At 34.6% G+C, this 20,211-nt stretch overlaps 1 protein-coding gene across 1 annotated transcript in view; it reads left to right on the forward strand.

Annotated features, from left to right (window-relative positions):
* Positions 1-1,857: 1,857 nt before the first annotated feature.
* The window catches only part of RALYL (RALY RNA binding protein like), a gene marked incomplete at its 3' end in the record, with an annotated part of 194,621 nt that continues 176,267 nt past the window's right edge, over positions 1,858-20,211 (forward strand). Inside the window, exon 1 of the mRNA XM_082755393.1 lies at positions 1,858-2,131. Coding sequence (XP_082611519.1) covers positions 1,876-2,131 — 256 coding nt within the window. The 5' untranslated portion in view covers positions 1,858-1,875. The remainder of the gene's footprint in view (positions 2,132-20,211) is intronic.

Raw genomic sequence — 20,211 nt, forward strand, 5'->3', positions numbered from 1 at the left:
AGTTACAAGTGTACTTAGTACTGTATGGTACTAAGTGTTCCAAATATTCAGGTTAGCTATATACAGGCATGACTTCAACATGCATGATCCGCACAGGAACCTAGAAATACAGATATTAACTGTGTCATATAATAAAGTTCAAAGGTTTTTGATCAGGTCAGTTTTCCTGGTTTTCCATGTTGCAACCTCTAAATGCATACAGTATCTTGTGTTTATAGAATGTATTTCAATTTGATAAACTTACAAGAAAAATTATTTGCTTCTACAGTGTTTTCTTTAAATGTTGTAATATAGAGTAAACTGTTATTCTAAGTGTTTAAGGAAGTAAAAACAAGTTGACTGATAGCCTCCACTCTATGTATGTGTGCTTGAAAATAAGCAGAACATTTTCTAGGACTCTGGAGGATTGCCCACATCTCCGTTGTGTGTTTTATCCTAAGGGTGGGGTTTGGATTATGTGTGATGGAGACAGCCAAAGTACTGATGGCTACTGTTCACTAGGAACAGTGTAGAGTTCAGTAACAATGGTTTCTTTTTTTATTCAGTATAGCTTAATATATGGTAGCTATTGATTTCAAATATGAAACTTCTGCTATTAATGTCAAGCTTTAGGTGTCCAGAATATAGAACATTATTCCTTTTCATCTTGAGAAAAGTGTGAGCAGTATTTAACTGGATTCTCTTCTTGCCTGAGCTGCTACTGTGATATGATCAAAAGAAAGAACAGGTTAAAAAATAGTAACATAAATCTTAACTGTAAGAGATGACCTATATTTGACTGCTGTTTAAATGACCTCCTTCGTACAAAATAAGTTTTCATTTTAAAAAGATATACATATGTATTTGTCCGTTATCAAATACAACTAAAGAAAACCCAGCAGCTACATGTGATAATTTATTTCTTTTCAACTCCATCTAAATAAAGTGATGTAAATAGAATGACCTGCTGGCAGGTGGAATTTGCATAAATAGTAACAAAATCAAGTGCACTTTAAAAGGGTGAAACGAGATGAACACAAAAAGTATTTTACTTATTTTGGCAAATCTTTCCCAAGAATAATGTGTCCATTCCTATTTAAGGTATTTTTAAGGGTCTTGTGATCTCAGAGGAAAAACTAAATAAATGCAAGGAAAACTGCATTTATACAATAAGGAAGTTTGTTTTCATACTTTTTAATTTTAGGAGTGTAATCCATTTGTGTTTCCCCTGCCTTTTCTATTTTCTTTCTTTTTTTTTTTTTTCTTTTTACTTCTTTTTTTTTTTCTATTCATTTTTTTACACAGAATTGATAAGGAAAAATGTTCTGATAGAAACATATTGATTGACTAAAGAACTATATGTTACTGGTCCTGCAATCCTTGTGGGGGTCAATGATATTTAACTGGTGATAAATGTGCTCTGTCTGACACCAAACAAAAGCAAAGTTGTCTTTCATTTTTAGAATTTGCTCTCCACAGGGCCTTGAATGTTCATTTCTTTGACATAAAATAATGATTCATTCTCTTGCTTTGCAGTTTCTATGTAGCTAGGTACTTAAAAAGTCAATACTGAATTTCCAAGCATAAATCCACATATGATTACAGCAGAGCTCCAATAACAGAGTATTGTGTTAAGAGATGTATTGGTATATTTTATATCTATAAAGATGAGAGGTTTTAATTTGGCTTATTAACAAAATTTTAAAATATGTTATGTTTGTTTTATTGATAATCATTTTTAGAAAGTTTAACACTTCCAAGTCCAGATTCACCTTATGGGAAAAATTAAAAAGTGAATTATTGGTGGAAAAATCATCAAAGCCAAGGGTAACTGTATGCTATGAAACATAATTCTCTTTGTTCTTTGTTTAAGGGTTAAAGCCAAGTAATCCAACCATGACCGGCAAAACACAGACCAGCAATGTCACCAATAAGAACGACCCAAAGTCCATCAACTCTAGAGTCTTCATTGGTAATCTGAACACAGCCATTGTCAAAAAAGGTGACATCGAAGCGATCTTTGCAAAGTATGGAAAAATAGTTGGCTGCTCAGTGCACAAAGGTTACGCATTTGTACAGTACATGAGCGAGAGGCATGCAAGGGCTGCGGTGGCAGGAGAGAATGCCAGGATCATTGCAGGACAGCCACTAGGTAAGTGCTTGTTCATATCATTCAAATATATTTTTCTCTTCTTTTTCTATATCATCTGTTGTTGGTACCCTGGGGACCAGTAAGTTGGTTTTTCCATTGTTCAAGTGTATTTCCAGGATGCTGGATCTAGCAGAATTTTGGAAATATTACATGTTACTTAGTTATTATGAAATTTTTAGTGCTATAAACTGCCTATTTATTAAGCACATTACTTCTGAGTGCTTATACTTCTCTGTGTAACCCCATTGCAGTGAATATGATTATTCATGTGAAGAAAATATAAGCATTTTCTCTTAAGGTCTATTAGTAAATTTAATGTGATATAATGAGTCCTGTCTAATAGATGTGGTTATCTTGACTTTAATGAGTCTAAAATAATATCCAGCTCAGTGAAGTGCCAGATTTTAGACAGAAGCAAAAGAATGAGTTTTGTTAGTCCTTGAACTTGTACCAAATCAAACTGCAATGCAGTTATTCATTTAGAAAACTATTCGTTTTTCATTTTGTTTTTTGATTTTTGCTTACAAAAATTTTAGGTTGAAGTTTTGCCCCATATAATGTTGTAGACACTGTTCCTCTGAACTCCAAACTAAAAAAGAATAGTTTATTATTAATAATAATAATAAACTAAAATTAATAATAAAAATTATTAATAATTTTCTAGTACTTTGTTATGAATTGTGTAATTTGTTTTTTTTTTAATTTGTTTTTCCTTACTGACAAAATTATCTACAATACAGTACTAAACCCATCTGCTATATGTATAGTAATTATGGACAGTACAGCAAAATATTTAGGAGAGATCTCTTGCTAGACCTCTGAGCTAAATTACTCAGACCAAATCCACTTGTGTGCCTTGGCTATGCCAGGAAGAGGTGAAGTGCATTTAGTGTTTTGGCTGTACCAAGTCATAAAGAATGGACATGGCTTATTCGTTTTCAATTTCTCAGGCTGTGGAAATCTTTTTTTCTGATTATTTGTAGAAATTGAGTATTTGTGTTAGATATGTTGTTGTTTTGTCACAGTTGTTAAACAGTAATTTTAACTTTTATAAACCCTGTATTTTGGGTTCAAAAGAAAAACAGATTAAAGAAATCCAATTATATTTTAGGGGAGACTACTTTACAACTTCTTTTAGGACAAGTTATATATATGAATGAAATAAAAGAATTCAAGTGAGAAAAGCAAGGCTGCAAAGTCAGTCTGTGAGATGGCATTATTAGAAGATGTTTCCTGGAGCAGTGGTCTCTGAGCAATAGGCCATGTAATGCCATCACTGCATTATTTACAGCTCTTTGCACACTGGTCTGACCAGATTTTTTAAACTGTGTTTTCCTAAGGCAACAGATCTGTTATTACTATGACTACTGTTGTTAGTCTCTTTTAGTTTTTCTTGTGGAGTCTGTAATATACCAAGTGCTTTGTGCAAGAAGATGCCCTTGCTGTATTCAAAGTACTTTTGTGCTTTGTACAAAAGATAGGTGGAGCTGTTATAAAGCCAATTAAAGGGCTAATAATCACTTGAATTGTTCAAAATATTTAATAACAATGGAAAGTTTATCCACAACTAAGTTTCAGCTGTATAATCTTAAAATGGTAAATGGAGTCAAGTCCAGTTGGAGTCACTAGTGGCGTCCCCCAGGGCTCGGTGCTGGGGCCGGTCCTCTTTAATATCTTCATCGATGATCTGGATGAGGGCATCGAGTGCACCCTCAGTAAGTTCGAAGATGACACCAAGTTAGGTGCGTGTGTCGATCTGCTTGAGGGTAGAAAAGCTCTGCAGGAGGATATGGATAGGCTGCACCGATGGATTGAGGTCAACTGCATGAAGTTCAACAAGGCCAAGTGCCGGGTACTGCACCTGGGGCGCAATAACCCCAAGCAGAGCTACAGGCTGGGAGAGGAATGGTTGGAGAGCTGCCAGGCAGAGAAGGACCTGGGAGTGATGGTGGATAGTCGGCTGAATATGAGCCAGCAGTGTGCTCAGGTGGCCAAGAAGGACAACGGCATCCTGGCTTGTATCAGAAACAGTGTGACCAGCAGGGCTAGGGAGGTGATCGTCCCCCTGTACTCAGCTCTGGTGAGGCCGCACCTCGAGTACTGTGTTCAGTTTTGGGCCCCTCGCTACAAGAAGGACATCGAGGTGCTTGAGCAGGTGCAGAGAAGGGCGACAAAGCTGGTGAGGGGCCTGGAGAACAAGTCCTACGAGGAGCGGCTGAGGGAGCTGGGCTTGTTCAGCCTGGAGAAGAGGAGGCTCAGGGGCGACCTTATCGCTCTCTATAGGTACCTCAAGGGAGGCTGTAGCGAAGTGGGGGTTGGTCTGTTCTCCCACGTGCCTGGTGACAGGATGAGGGGGAATGGGCTTAAGTTGTGCCAGGGGAGTTTTAGGTTAGATGTTAGGAAGAACTTCTTTACCGAAAGGGTTGTTTGGCATTGGAACAGGCTGCCCAGGGAAGTGGTGGAGTCACCATCCCTGGAAGTCTTTAAAAGACGTTTAGATGTAGAGCTTAGCGATATGGTTTAGTGGGGACTGCTAGTGTTAGGTCAGAGGTTGGACTCAATGATCTTGAGGTCTCTTCCAACCTAGAAATTCTGTGATTCTGTGATTCTGTGAAAATACTTTGCTTACTTATGTGGAGGAAGATTTTATGTTGATATTCCTGATATATTGCTGATATATCAAGGAATATGAAGAATAAGAAAGGTAAAATTTACTTTTAAGTGTCCCAGACCTCATTTACAGTTTCTGTATGAGAAATATGGTTGTCATTAGTATTTTCCGACAAATAAAATGATTTCGTAGAAGTGGTACTCCTTGTTAGATGAACTGCTTCTATGAATTCTTTTTATTAGCAGTAGACATTAATAGTTGCCTCAAAATAATGAGGACCCAATAGATAAAACTTTCTTGGCATTATGACACAGAAGAATAACTTATGTGTAAGTGTGCTTTTGAATGGGAGGAAATAGCAGGCAGGACCATTACAGTGTAACTACTTGATAATTTACAGATGAAAGAAGACAGCTCTATATCCTGAGAGCTGTGTATTCTGGGGGAAATAATAATAATAATAATAATAATAATAATAATAATAATAATAATAATAATAATAATAATAATAATAACAACAACAACAACAACAACAACAACAACAATAACAATAATATATATATATATCAACAGTTAAAGCGTGGAAAGAGGACAAGAAAAGCTATCTATCAATGTACAAATAAACTTTGATAACACAGCTAGATTTTCTTTTAAAGGGAATTAGAATATATTAATAATGTAATGAGGGCTGGATGGTAGTCAGCTGTTGCAAGATGTTTGAAGAAAGAAATGTTTGAAAAAGATTATCACATATGGTATATATGTCTGATACTACCATAGACACTAGTACTCAGTATTCAAAATAAGGAATAAGACTCACAAAAGGAATAATTTAGACTATATTGTTAATCTACATCAATCCTTTCATAATTTTGGTAAATTGACCGTTAATGTTTGTTCTTGCCTTCTGTGTGGTCCTGCCATTCAAAATTGTGATCGTCGTTCACAACAGCTTTAGCAGTATTAAAAATAGTTTGCATGTATAAAAATGAAATTTAAAATTGAACCTTTAAATTCCTATAGCTCTATACAGCATTATACAATTTATTGATGATAATGCTAAAATTCCCATCTAGTTTTAGGTAAGGGAACTGCATGAATGTGCATTAAGTTTCTGCCTAAATATTTTTTCTGGTTGGGTTTCCAAGACTTCATAAGTACATAGCAAGGCATTTTTTAATGAATTTCTTAGAAGCATAAATCTTAAGCCTTCTTAGTGCTTGCCAGCTTTCTTGCCAGCTTTCATGGGGATCTTTATAAGTGTCCTACTGGTCTCCTTGTACAACTCCCAGGCTCCTGCTGACATGCTTGTTGGCCTGGTGGCCAGTTTTGTACAATGGCAATGCCATGGATATTGTAACTTCAGGGAAGCAGATTTCATGGGCTATGTGGTTCTTTCCCAAATTTCCGATCTATGATGTACATCATGCACTGAAAATCTGTGAAGAGACCTTAAAGGAACATAAAATAAAATTTAAAAAACAAATAAATAAAAGGAAATTTATTGGTCTTATGAAGTTCAGTGCACTTTCTTGAAGTGATATTATACCTTCAAGGGAATAGCACATTTTCCTGACATACAGCAGGACAGGGACAGGTCAGTATTGGTCCCAGGAGTGTGTTTCTCAGTGATTACTTTGTGAACTCCTTCAAGCTGGAGCCAAGAAATTGTTCAACTTGTTTTAGAATAAAAACTGCAAATGATATTCCCAGTTGTGAGAACACATCCACTCTGCTGTATAACCTCAAAAGTTTTTCATCTATTTAAATACATCTACAAGTTAGGAAATATTTGTCCGTATCCACCTCTTTGCCACAATGGGTAGAGAGATAGCAGGAATAATCCTGAGGAAATACCATGTTTCCCCCCTGACCTCTACCAAGGGTAATGTTACATAATTAATTATTTAATTAAAAGACCTTCATGTGGATTCAGACTCTGAGTGTTTACTGGCGCAGCGCACCGGGCACGAACCTATGGACAGAAATGTCACACATCTGCGGTGAGAAGATGACTAGAGATCTGCTTGCTTCAAAACAAATGGAGCAAGTCCCTTGTGGGAATTGTGGTTTGAGGAGCAATCTGCACTAAGATTGTAAATTTTGGATATATGATAGAGAACACAGTTCTTCCCCTGATGTTTTCTCCTGCCACTAAATTACTTCACATGGGTCACGGCAACATTATTTAATTTTTGTGTGCATTCCTGCACACGTGTATTCTGTAAAAGCCAATTCCCCATACAGTGTATTTAATGTTCCATAACTTTATATTCCTGATTACATTATGCATTAGGAAAAGATTTGTAAGAGCATTCATCTGAAGTGCTGGTATACTTATTGTAGCAGCCTGCACATCACAATGTCTCTGATTTGATTGGTTTATAGTTCATATCCTTACTTTTTGAAATTATATGACCTATCTGTTTCCTCTTTCAAACACATTTTTTCACACTTTAAACCCACAACAAGTGTTTGATTTGGACCAGAATAAGAGCCAAGCCACCTTCATAGGCACCTTGAAAACACAAGTTAAATACTGCTTGACTAATAGTTTTGGTCTCTGCTGTTGCTTTTGTAAGACACCAAAGAGTTGCATACTTGGATGCTGAGAAAAAGGAAAAAGCTTACAGTACCAAGACTGTGAAAGACACTGTAGTTCTTGATTTGATGCCCTTTTTAACTAATAAATTAGTTCCATTGTAGTTTCAATCCTGTTTCATTGCTTTAAGTATTATTCACGTATGTCCGCCTTCAGGTCTAAATTAGATGCAGTCTCTGAGTACCTGTGAGCACATACTGACATATAGCCTAGGGTAAAATGGTGGTTTTAGGTAATTATTTTGGGTGACATACTCTATTGCACATTCTTTTGAGAAGCACCGAAGCCCTGCAGGGGCTTTCTAAATGATGACTACCCAGTAGAAAATATCCAAGAAGGAGAGCAGGTAATAAAGAGGGCCTTTAGAGAGATTCGACATATAGCTTTGTTGTAAATTGAATTGATGTGACAATAGGGCTGTTTTTCCTTTTGTTTTCACTGCTTCTACTCAAAACAGATCTTCTCTATTTTGTATTTGTAATGTCTAGAAATACCAAGGGATTTATCTATATATTTCCAGAACCAGAACTTTCCAGAGTGAATAAATTCTTCATCTCAATCTGAAGTTCCAGACAACATTAATTACATCATGGATATTTGTATGCAAATATATATATTATATATAAAAATAAATATTCATGTTGTTTTAGCAAGCTTGTTTGTTAAAAATGTACTTTGGCTTAAAAATTGATGCAATAATTCAAATTTCCTTAGTGACAAAACTTTCTTTAAATCAATAGTACACTATTTGTAAGAAAGAAAATTCAAAATTGAATTAGTGATTGTTTGCTTTTAACTTTGCCATCAATTTTCAGTCGGTAACACACAAGTACAACAATCCTAGAAGACATTCATTTGTACAACCATAAGCCATTATTTATTGAAAAAATCCTGTTACACACCTATATTTAACTACCATATTAGCAGGATATATCTGTGTAGAACAAAAAGTAGTATTTCCCTGTTTTAATGTGTGTAGTGTATTAGAAGCTGGAAAGATTCCTAATCTTCCTTCTGACAAGTCTGTGAAGATGTGAATTTTTATGAGTCAAAACATTCTAGGCAAGCACAATGATTGTCTTAGAGAAACCCCAGAGACTGTATGAATATAATAAAAAAATGTTTTGGTATTTTAACATATACATTAATAAGACTTATTAAAAATAAAATACTATAATAATGTATCCGTACAGTAATTAATTATATATCAATGTTAGATTTCAAGCCTTATACTTTAAGAAATTGGATGATGCACATTCACATTACTGAATCAGAAAGAGCAATACACTTTACACAAAATTTGTTGGTCCATCATAATTTTTGCAATGTAGATTCTAATGTTTGTACTTATCAGCACTGCACCATGAATGAATAATCTGAGAACTGAAACTTAAAAATACACAAGTAATTGCCTACCCAAGTGAGCCTTAAACAAAGCATTTAAGACTTGCTAAGTATAATGTGATAAGTATATATTGTATAGTTTTCATCACTTAAATGTTGTACCTCAAAGAATACTGTATTCTTCTGCTGTAATAACACAGCTCTTTCTGATTAGTTCTGAAACAAAAGTGAATGCACATGTGAAATTCTTTAACATTATTATTATTTAAACATACAAAAAAATTCAAATAAACACATGCTAGCATATATTATGCATACCTAGACTGTACAAGACACAAACCTATAAAGGCTGTGAGATATCATAAGATATTGGCTTATTGTGGGAATGGTTTTTAAATTTGCTGAACTTATATAAGTACTTTGGTGGACTCTTCTTGAATCAAGATCAATTTCTATTGAAAAATAGCTGCCAACATCAGGATGAGGTTTACAGAAGATTTTGATCTGGTGTTTCTTATATTGAACAAAACATAAAGTAATGATAAAGAAAAAAGGTAAATACCAAGTGGTTTTCTAAACCAAAATAAATTAATAAACATAAAGTGAATATAAATATAAATGAAAAAAAAATACATAAATAGTCATGATGAATATAATTCCATCTCAGGAACCTAGAGTGAAACTGAGGATATCAGCTTGCTCCTGTGCAATTGGACCTTGGTCTTTATTAAAATCTTTTAATAAAGATTTAAAATCTTTTCCCACTAAATCACATCTTAGATGATTTCTTCATCGCTCAGTCCTCAGGCATGAATAGAATATTGTAAAACTTCTGAGAAAAATATATGAATTAATATTCCACTGCTTAGATCAAAGTTTATATTTTACCACTAGAATTGACTTTTTAACCTTATTTTCAATCTGTTACTATATTTGGGAACAAGTATAATCCTTTATCAGTCTATTCCTGTATGCAGGAACAGGGACTCTGACTAAATCTATCCCATAAATCTCCACCTTCTTGATGCCTACCCATGTCCTTCTATTCTTGGTTCCACCTATGTAACAGCTAATATTAGTGTGAAATCTCACTGTAGGAGACCTTGGAAACAAACACTGATCATTGTTCATGGGGGTCTTCCAGTCTTTTCTTCTGGAAATTTCCAGATTCCTATCCCCATTGCACACTTTGGTCTTACCCAAACCCTTATTATAAGGGTTATTTTTAACACTCAATCAGCTGTTCAGGGCAGGACAATTTTACAACTAATGTGTGCTTTTTTACAGAAGGGCAAACTGAATGTTTCATTGTGTAATTAAAATCTGTATTCTAATGGCATAAGCCACTTCACTAGGCTGAGAATATCTAAAATAAGAATGAGTGAATTTTACTCCCTCTATCTTACAAAATATTCTATTTCACTCTTACTGGGACTTGGTCATTCTAACTCAGTATGAAAACTGAAACTCCAATTTAGATCTGACTTTCTGGTAGAATTAAAACTTCTGCATGCTCAGAAAAGTCTTAAGTACATATTAAGGAAATAATTGTAGCTATGAGATGAACCCATGACAACATATCTTAATTTTTCATTACTAGAGGTCTGCTCCTGTGAAATTCTTCATACATTGCTAAACTAAAATAAATTAAAGTATGTAGAGTTGTACCTGGCACGACGTTTTGTGCTCTGAATAGTCTGATATCAACTCAGGCAAATGTTAACTACTTCCTCCATAATAAAAGCAAGAATAATGATTGCTTGCCATTAACAAAGGTTCATGTGAAACAAAAACAAAAAATAGGACTTGATTAGTCTTCTGCAATATCAGTTCACACTTAAAATCATGAACAAAGTGCTATTGCAGGATCTTTGTCCTGCTTTGCTGCTTGACGTGTCTGGGTCTAGAATAGGGTCTTGCCTATATTACATACTACTTCCTTAGTATTACCATTGTGTTTCATAAAAAGATACATTTTAAATCCCTTAAATGTACTTGCAAAAAATATTTCCATGTTCCTGGGTCTATCCGATATATCCATCATAACGTCATAAGTGCTTTTTCAAAATCTTTAAACATTACTTTGAAGTTTCCAGCACTTCAGCATTTATTCCTCACAGGTCTTGATGAAATTTGTTGGTTATAGCAAATAATATGCAGTAGTTCCATCTTGATTTTAACATAATTTTGTGTTAATTCTGTTTCATTTATGATAATTTATTAAAAATGTATTTTTTATTTTGTGGCAAACGAAATCCCATACTTTTTCTTAAACACCTTGCTTTCAGTAGCAACTGCAGGATTCATTAAAATTTGCACAGTTGTTCTATAATATTTTTAATTCTGAACATACAGAGATAAAACTACTGTCATTATAAGTTCTCTCATAACATATGTCTCAGTGTCTCATGCAAGATATACATGCAAGATATAAAGACAAGAATTATCTCTAGAATGCTCTGCAAGTTTTGTTTTTGTTGTCCTAGGAGGTCTCATGTTGTTTACCACTTCACTTTTTTGTTGAATCAGCTTGATTCAACCTAAATTCAGTTTCATTCCTTCAATTAAAAGAGAATCTTTTCCAGATTGAGCTTGGTATTTTCTTCTTTATCATTTGAAGACACTTTGTTCAGTATCTGATCAAGTACCACATGTGTCAGTACTTGAAATATCATGTCATCTGCCACATTTACTGCTGTATATCTGCTGTGTTATTGCATTCTTTTGTTAAAACATTTCACTTACTGACCTTGTTCAAAAAGCTTGTGGAAAGATTTGTATCTGCTCAAGGCTGCATGGGAAATACACAGGTCAGATGATTTCTCACCGAAATCTGACTTGTTAATATTTATCTTTCTAATCTACAACTGGAAGTATGTTTGTTCTTTATCAAGTATTCAAAACTGAATGGGTGACAGAACAGAGTAATGTTATTTTAGTGTATTGGGGAATCCAGGCATATCCCGGTACTGCTATTTGTGAACTATGGCTGTTAAACTTATGAAATATCTTCCCTTTCTACATCACTGAGCCATTTGTTGAAGCAAGTGTAGCTAATATTTCTCTCAGAAGGCTACTGGTGCAGCAAACAAAAATGCTTAACTTGATCATAGTCTCAGTTTATGGAGGTAGCTACTACATGTGATGATCTTTTAGGATCAGTCTTCCTCTCTTTCTTTCCCTTCTTAACAGCAAGATTAGCTAAAACACAAGTGTTCTTAACTTACATGAGAAATGCTTGTGGAGATACATTTGCTGCCTCAGATTTGATTTCATGTCTACTTTCCTTTCACACCCAAGGAAAACACAATACAATTTTTCTCCTCAAGGATCTACCTCAGCTTTTGTGCTTAATCCTATGATCCTTCAAGGGACAGATAGCTTCATCAGCAATCATATATATGGGGAAAAAGAAGTTAATACTAAGTAAGTAAAAATCCAATTTCTTTTCAGCACTTCATACAGACAAAGTGAAATTCACTATCAAAAAGTGAAATTCACTATCAAGAAAGGGAGATTTGAGTGCTCAAATTCTATACTACTGTTCCTACCTTCCCCAAAATAAGCTCTAGTATTGGTAAACTCTGCTGCAGGATGAGTAAAATTCATTTTCTAAGTATTTTCTTGACTCAGAACTGATCGATCACTTTTTGTGTTCTTAATCATTATCATTACAACTGTTTAACTGACCAACTTTAGACTCTCCTTTAAAATTTATGGCAGCAGAATCAAATCTGCTTTGTTATTTTTTGTGTTTTGTTTTTTCTTTGTTCATGTTTTCATGTCAGCACTTGTCATTTCATTCACGACCCTTAAAAGTCCCTTCCAACCCAAAAACTAAAAAAGAATTAGTTTCATTTTGAATATAAAGCTCGATATTTTCAAATCTGTTCTAAGTTGTAAAAGTCCCTCTGTCCCCTTCAGAATACCTTGCAGAATACCTTGCATTACTTACAAAATGGTAACACACCTATAAGGTACTACTCATGTTCAAACTCAGCCAGGAATTTCTAATTTGATATACACATAAATTTAGGCATATGAGTCCTGAGCTATGTCTGATCAGAAGGTAGCAACCAGATGGCAGAAATCTGAGAACATACACTATCTCTCTGGAAAGAAATACAATCATTTTCACAACTAATCCACAGAGAAATTAGCTAAAACTTGTCTCCCAGCTGCCAATGAGGATGACCTGTGACACATTTAACAAGCTTGATGTCTGTTAACTTAGCTATCTTTATGCCCCACATTGTAGCACAACACAGACATGTCTTTTATGACAGTAAAAATAAAAATAAAAACTGTTACAATGAGGAAGATATCTCGTTTTATTCTTTTTTTTTTTTTTTTTTTGGGGGGGGGGAGGGAACAGTCTCTCTAAAGACTTCTTAAACTTTTTTTTCTTTTACTTTGTTAAAGAAAAATAAATCTCAGCTTTATGACATCTTTTTCAGTCTAGTTTCGTTACTTGTTTCTCTTAGTCTTCTTCCTTCATGTAATGTTCTCTGATTTGTTGTTATCCAAACACTTTTAATATGATCACTATCATTCCTAAGCACTGTTAAAATCTCACTGAAAAAAAAAAAAAAAAGTCATTTCCAATTGGCTGCTGTGGTAATTTGCTGTAGACATCTGTGCTACTTCTCCTACTGTTTGCAGTTAGATGGAAAATTCTAAGTTTCTTGTGCTTTCTTTCATTCTGCTTCATACAAACATAGAAGAGAAAGGAACAGAACATTAATGAATTTGAAATATAGTGTTAACTTTCACATATTCTTGTTTGGGAAGTATATAATGTTTTCTAGTTCTACTTCTACCTTATTTTTTCTGGACTCAAGTTCACACCTTACTTCATGAAATCTATGTTTAATTTGTCTTTCATGTGAGAAACACAAAATATGACTAAAAATAGAAAGTTTGAACTGATTTAAAGTAGCTGCTAAATGACAGCAAAACCCCTTGCATGACAAAATCTGAAACAGTTTCAGGGTGTGATTGACTTCTTATCCTATAAATCAATATCTTAACAGTTCTTCTGTTTTGTTCAGGTAGACTTTATCTCTTGATTTGATACTGGAATTTAGGCTGGAAGGGACAACATTTGGTCCAACTTCTTGCTCAAAATAAGGCTAAATCAAAGCAATGATAGTCCAGGCTGTTTTTCAGCCACTTTGTCATCCACTATATATACAGTCTATATCTCCCTGTCTTTGTGAGGGTAATATGGCAGATCTTGTCAATGACTTTGCTGAAGTTAAGGTGAAGAGCACCTATGCTACCTCTTCCTCAATCTGGTGAGGATTTCTACCTCATGATAGAAAACTCGCCGTTTTGTTCAAGCATTATTCACCCAAGTAAATCTGCTGACTGCTCCTAGTCATCTTCTTCTTCATGTAGCTGGAAATGGCTCCCAGAACGATTTACACATAATTGACTTATCTGTCTTATCTGGCTGGTCCCTCTCCAATATTAGGAAAAACATACCAGAGTCCATCCTGAACACAGAAGTTGACACTTATATAGTCAGAACAACAACTGATTTATTGCCCTGCTTCAAAGTATATAGATCAGGCACAGGACTATTGTATAGGGACATCCAGAGACCTTTGAATATTTGAAATTCTTCTCTATATATTCCCTTTTTACCCCTCAACATTTCACAAGTTCTTCCCCTTTGCTACACATTGTCACCTCCCCAACAATAAATAAATAAATAAATAAATAAACGTCTGTCCTTGCCTATATCTAACCCATTGATCCTGATTTTAACTTTATAATTGTATATGGTATTTATAATAGATTGGCCTGGAAATGACTCCTTCTGCCAAGCTTGTACTAAGCCCTCCCCCAAAACTTGCTTTTTAAATCTACAGTATTTTGCCTTGTTGATAATACTGTCTTTCAGTGATACCAGAGGTTGGGATTATTAAAATAAAATAAATGAAATGTCACTGAAACAAGAATCATTGGCTATAGAATTAAATTTGCAGGAAAATAAATACTTAGCATAGGTAAAACATTATTGACAGAGAACTCATTTAAAAATCATTTTAAAGTTACAATTAAAGTTTTGATTAGAACAACCAAAAGGATATTTTAAACAGATACAGTTTCAGAAATTCAGTAAAGAAATCTAGTAAAAGGTTGTTTGTTTATCTTGAATGTTTATCTTGAATGTTTGAATATCTTGAATGTTTTGTTGTGTGTTACAAATGGAGAAATTATTTTAGAGTGACAAGGAATCACTTCTAACAGATATATCTAACATTAAAACTACTATTCACCTTTGCCCAGCTTTGAAAATCAAGAATGATATTAAATGATCTTACTGCAGTTCTAGCAACTACATTGGCAAAGTTCAAAAGGTCATAGTAATGTATTTAAAAATAATAATAAATAAAAAATAAAGCAGATCTATGCCTTAGGCAGATTGCTAAAGTTATAAGAGCACAGCAAATTATTTTAGTTTGGTTTTGTGTATTCTTAACTATAAATATATATATTTATTATTTTTAATTTCTTTGAAAGTTAAATGGCTATTATTTGAGTGTAATTTTTAAATTAAAAAAATATATATATTAGCAAAGCCTTAGCAGTGGAACTGAATGCAGTTTTCCTGTGTACTTAATAACAATATGCACCAACCTTTACTCATAAAGCAACTACTTATGAAGACCCAAAAGTGAACTGAACTGAAGCTTAAGACAACCTAAACTTAACTGAAACTTGATTCTAATAACGTTTGCAAAAGAACTTGAAAACCAGATTGATGGAAATACTTCCTTGCTGCCACTTCTGTAAAAAACAGGTTAGTTTTGTAGGTAAGGGAATGGTCACTGCTCTAGTTTTTCACTTTCTGAAGATTCATTTTGTCTCTTGTCCAGGTTTTGTTCAAAGGTAGTAGAGGAAAGTTGAATGTAAACAATCACTTTACAGAGGATAAAATGAACACTCACACCACTGTTGCAGCAGCTGGAAAAGCAGTCATGAATTTTTACAGGCTGGCTTTAGAGGTCCTTGTATTCTGTTAATTGGCACTTACTGCTGATTTATTCATTTTCTACTCTTAAATTTTGGGTTTTATTTAAATCCACATTATTAATTTTTTTATGCAAATAAACAGGTTATGATTTTTTTCTTTTCTTTTGTGCTGTGCAAGATGAAGTAGAAAGTTCAGTCTAATCCACTGGCATTTTTAAACCACGTTGATCAGAAGTAAAGTTCTTGTGTGTAAGAATATCTAAAATTAAGGAGAGAGGAAGAGACACAAAGGGAGTAAAGAAGGGAGGGAAGAAGGAGGAAAGAGAGGGACAGGAAGAGAAAAAAAAAAAAAAAAAGAGAGAGAGAGAGAATGAGAGAGATACTGAGTGAAAGAAAGAGAGAAAAACAAACAAACAAACAAACAAAGTGAAAGAAAATTATTTCATTCATTCATGTAGGAACAATATGACAATATGACCGAAACACATAAGCTACCAGGCAGGAATGTTAAAATAAATAAATAATCTAGCTGCAGGAGTTCATCTCACCATGATTCATATTCAGCTAAATGGAATTGTGCATAGAGCAGAATTGTGAAGCTTCATAATTTATCATATCTTCATGTCTTTTCTCTCTGAAATTATACACTGTCTTGGACGGAATGCCCCAAATGGTGGTGGGTTCAGGGTTTAGCCTGACATTGCAGGCATCAGTGGATTTCTCCCCCAGTCTTGGGAGCAAAGCAGCAACTTTAGCTACTTCAAAGTTTAAGTATTCTGGTCCTTTTGCTCCATTAATTCTGTGAAAGGGCAGTACAGCAATGGTAATTCATAGGGAAAGTCATTATTTTTTGTGGTGACTATGTAAACTTACCAACAGTAATCTAAGCCATCTGCTTCAAATTTTGATGGTACATCTATAGTGAGATACTTCAACAGCTAACTGCATCATTGCTGTACACAATATTTCAGTAAAAGTTCATTAGTATTCACTGTAATCCTCTGGCTCTGTGATACGAGCAGAAAATGTCAAATTGTTCTTAGAATTTATAAGAAGGTATAAAATTCATGAGCTGAGACAATGAAAATTCCCAAGAAATTATGGCTACCATATTTTGTACTCATTTTGGCACATGATTTCTTTATGCCTACAGAAATGAAGGCAAGTCATCTAACCATTCACCAAGTCAGCATTTTCTGAAATAAGAGGATATGAAAAGTGCTTACTAATGACTTCTTGGCACCTATCCTAATACATCTAGAATGAGAGCAGCAAGGAAAAAATTACAAGTTCCATAGTATGGCATTCAGATCCCAATATATGCGCTTCAATAAAGATTCCCTCAGACTACAATGCTATTATGCTCTTGGCATCTTGGTCAGAAGAGGATGTTTAATGTCCTTCAAGAACTTAGAAATTTAACTTTTTTAACTTTTTTTTTTTAAAAATAAATAAATAAGATAAAGCCAGATGTCCTGGCTTTATCTTATTTATCTTATTTATCTTATTTAATGTCCTTCAAGAACTTAGAAATTTAACTTTTTTAACTTTTTTTTTTTAAAAATAAATAAATAAGATAAAGCCATGGGAAAAAGGGTACAAAATCTGTGTACTAAGGCAAAATCTAGGACTCCACTGAATCTTCTTGTGCTTAATTTGAACTCTATCCAAATTTCTATTACAAAAGACAATTTCCTAATTCTAAGGCCTGTTGCAGAAGAAATCAGTATTGATAGATAGATAGAGAGGAACCAATTATGGAACAAAAATACAGTGATTGTTTAGGTACAAATGGTTACAAGCTGATCATATTTATTATATTTTCTGCTCATAAAGGCCAGTTTCATAAACCTTGAAAGCAGATATGAGCCAGTTCAATTTGGAGAAAGAGCTCAAATGGGAAAATATGATCAGGAATGATTAAAATATTTTAATAGTTGCCAAAAGAGAAATAATCATAAAAAGAAGCTGGTATGCTTAAAAACACCATAAAAATTCAATCCAAGAAAGCTGTAGGTAATTGAAACAACAGAAGATGAAGGAATATTACATTAGATGAGATTTATGAGTAGCTTAAGCATAAAGAACATAGAAAATTTGGAAGAAAGATATCAGTCATTGCTGGGAAGAAATGTGGGGGATTTTTTGTTCTTTATAATATAGCTGTATATGTAAGGGACTCTGTTTTTTGTTGTTGTTGTTTTTGTTTGGTTGCTTGGTTGGTTTGGTTTGTTTGTTTGTTTGCTTTTCTCCTGTATTTCCTGTATTTGGAAATTTCTAGATACATTCAGATCTCAGAATAAAGATGACATGGTTTCCAATTCAATGTTCATTAGAGAGCTGTAAAATAAGTTATCTTTAAATCCTTTTCATCTTGAATTTACTAAAGAGAAGACAGAAAAATTCTCTAAAGAAGTTCTCAGCTCCTAATGTCTGCAGGATTATTTTCAGTAACTCCTGAACTGGAGTAAAAGTTTCAGAAAGGCAGAAGTTTCACATGGTGTGAATTGCTCACCTCACACCATAGTTCAAAACAAATCAGGATTTAAGTGGCTTATTGATTTGTTAATATCAAACTGGAATTCATGACCAATACCAGCATCAGTACTGGGATGCAAGACATTCACAAAATATTAACAAATGCTTTAAGACTTCTCTAGTGGTTACCAACCCTGCCCAGAGCAGGGGGGTTGAAACTAGATGATTTTTAAAGTCCTTTTCAACCCAGGCCTTTCTATGATTCTATGAAATCCCCTTCCAAAGCTAATGCCAGCAAAGCACTCCCCTCCTACTCTGGAAGATGTGGGTGCCCCAGCCACCCACTCACCATCCCAGAGGCAGAAGAAGCCCCGATGAGGTGCCCCACATGCCCAGAGTATAGGTCCCAGGGTGCCCACAATCTGGCTGTTGGCAAGCTGGAGGCAGTGGCTGAGGAGGCACCCACCTGTGGGGGGATCCACACTGCCAGGCCCAGGCAGAACTCCTATTGCCATGAGGCTACATCTGCCAGGGTCGCACCAACCCCTCTGCTGCCTTTCTCCCCTCTTCTGCCCACTATAAATTCTTATGTTTTACATGTATTGCTGTGTAGCTGACTCTTTTTAACCAAAAGTCTTCTGGTAATTCCTTGACTGATGTTTAATTCAGATGATGGTTCCTCTTTACCAAGCTTGGTTTTGGGTAAACAATTGCTCAAGCAGTTTGGTGTCCCACTTCCCACACCCTTACACCCACTTCTGTTTTTTTTTTTTGGCTGCTGCTATCCTAGCCTCTTTGCAAAGGGCTGGCCCTGTGATCATGCCCATGAGAAGAAATTGAATTTTAAAATGGCGAAGAGGCCAAGCTCTGTAACAATAGTTCTGTCATAATTGTTTTAAATTTCAAGGAGAGAGTAATGAAATTGCTGGACTTTGATCAAGAATGAGCACAGGGATAATCTTACTAGTATCAACATGACTTTACTGAAAATAGATCTTTAGAAATGAAAGATGTATCCATTTTATGCATATTTCAACACAAAATAGCAAGGTTGCATTGATGTAACGTATTTCTGCAAGGTACTTGATTCATTCCAAGTGGAAGTTTGATTAAGAAAGTGCCTTATGACATTGGTATGGCACATGACAAATGGATTAAAAACTACTCTCAAAAGACTTGTAAATGCAAAGTAATCATACAGTAGGTGTATGTTTTTCATGGTAGAATCAGTTTTTAATCATTCCTTCTCATAGTCTGAAAGAGAACAGAAATCACTGAGAAAGTAGAAGAAAACAGGACAAAGATATCAAAACAGAAAATAAATATCAAAATGGTAAGTTGGAACAAAAGTGTGACTTCTTTAAGTATAACATCTAACACTTTGCTGATGTGTTCTTCAGCATGGAAGACAAAGTGTAACAAAACCTGAAGGTTGCAACCTGAAGTGAGAACAAGGAAACCTCAAAACAGAGCACATATGTGAACATTAGGAATATTTTACCAAAAGTTTTAGTTACAATTTCTAATGTAAGTATTAGATGTTATTGCAAAGGAGATGTCCTATTTCATCCCATATTTAATTCAAGGAAGTTTTGTGGTGTGTTGTACCAAACCAGACTGGATCTGTCCAAGTGTTTTAGGTCATAGCTAGTAAGTCATGCAAACATCCTGGAAGAGTAAATAAGAAATGGAGTAATTCAGTTTTGCTGATGTAGCCAAGATTTCATCACAGACATGTGAATAAACAGTGATGTTCCTATAATCTGAATTTACCAGGACCCAGATTCAACCAGTGTAATTTGAGGTAAAGTAGCTGAGGGATCCACTCTTAGATATTTTATACTTGTGTTGGGGTACTGACTTCCACACAGAAACTTGTCAATTGAAGGATATTAATCTCTTAAAAGCCTTGCAGCTTTGGCATATACATATTCATTAATTTTTGACAGTTTTACATGCCACTCAGACAATTCAATTTCACATTAGCTTATTCTAGTCTTCTCTTTATGGATAATTTAGCGGTGACTTGACAACTGGCAGATAAGTTGTTAAACAGGGGCT

The sequence above is a fragment of the Aythya marila genome (assembly GCF_965140915.1).
Source record: "Aythya marila genome assembly, chromosome: 2".
Lineage (NCBI taxonomy): Eukaryota > Metazoa > Chordata > Aves > Anseriformes > Anatidae > Aythya > Aythya marila.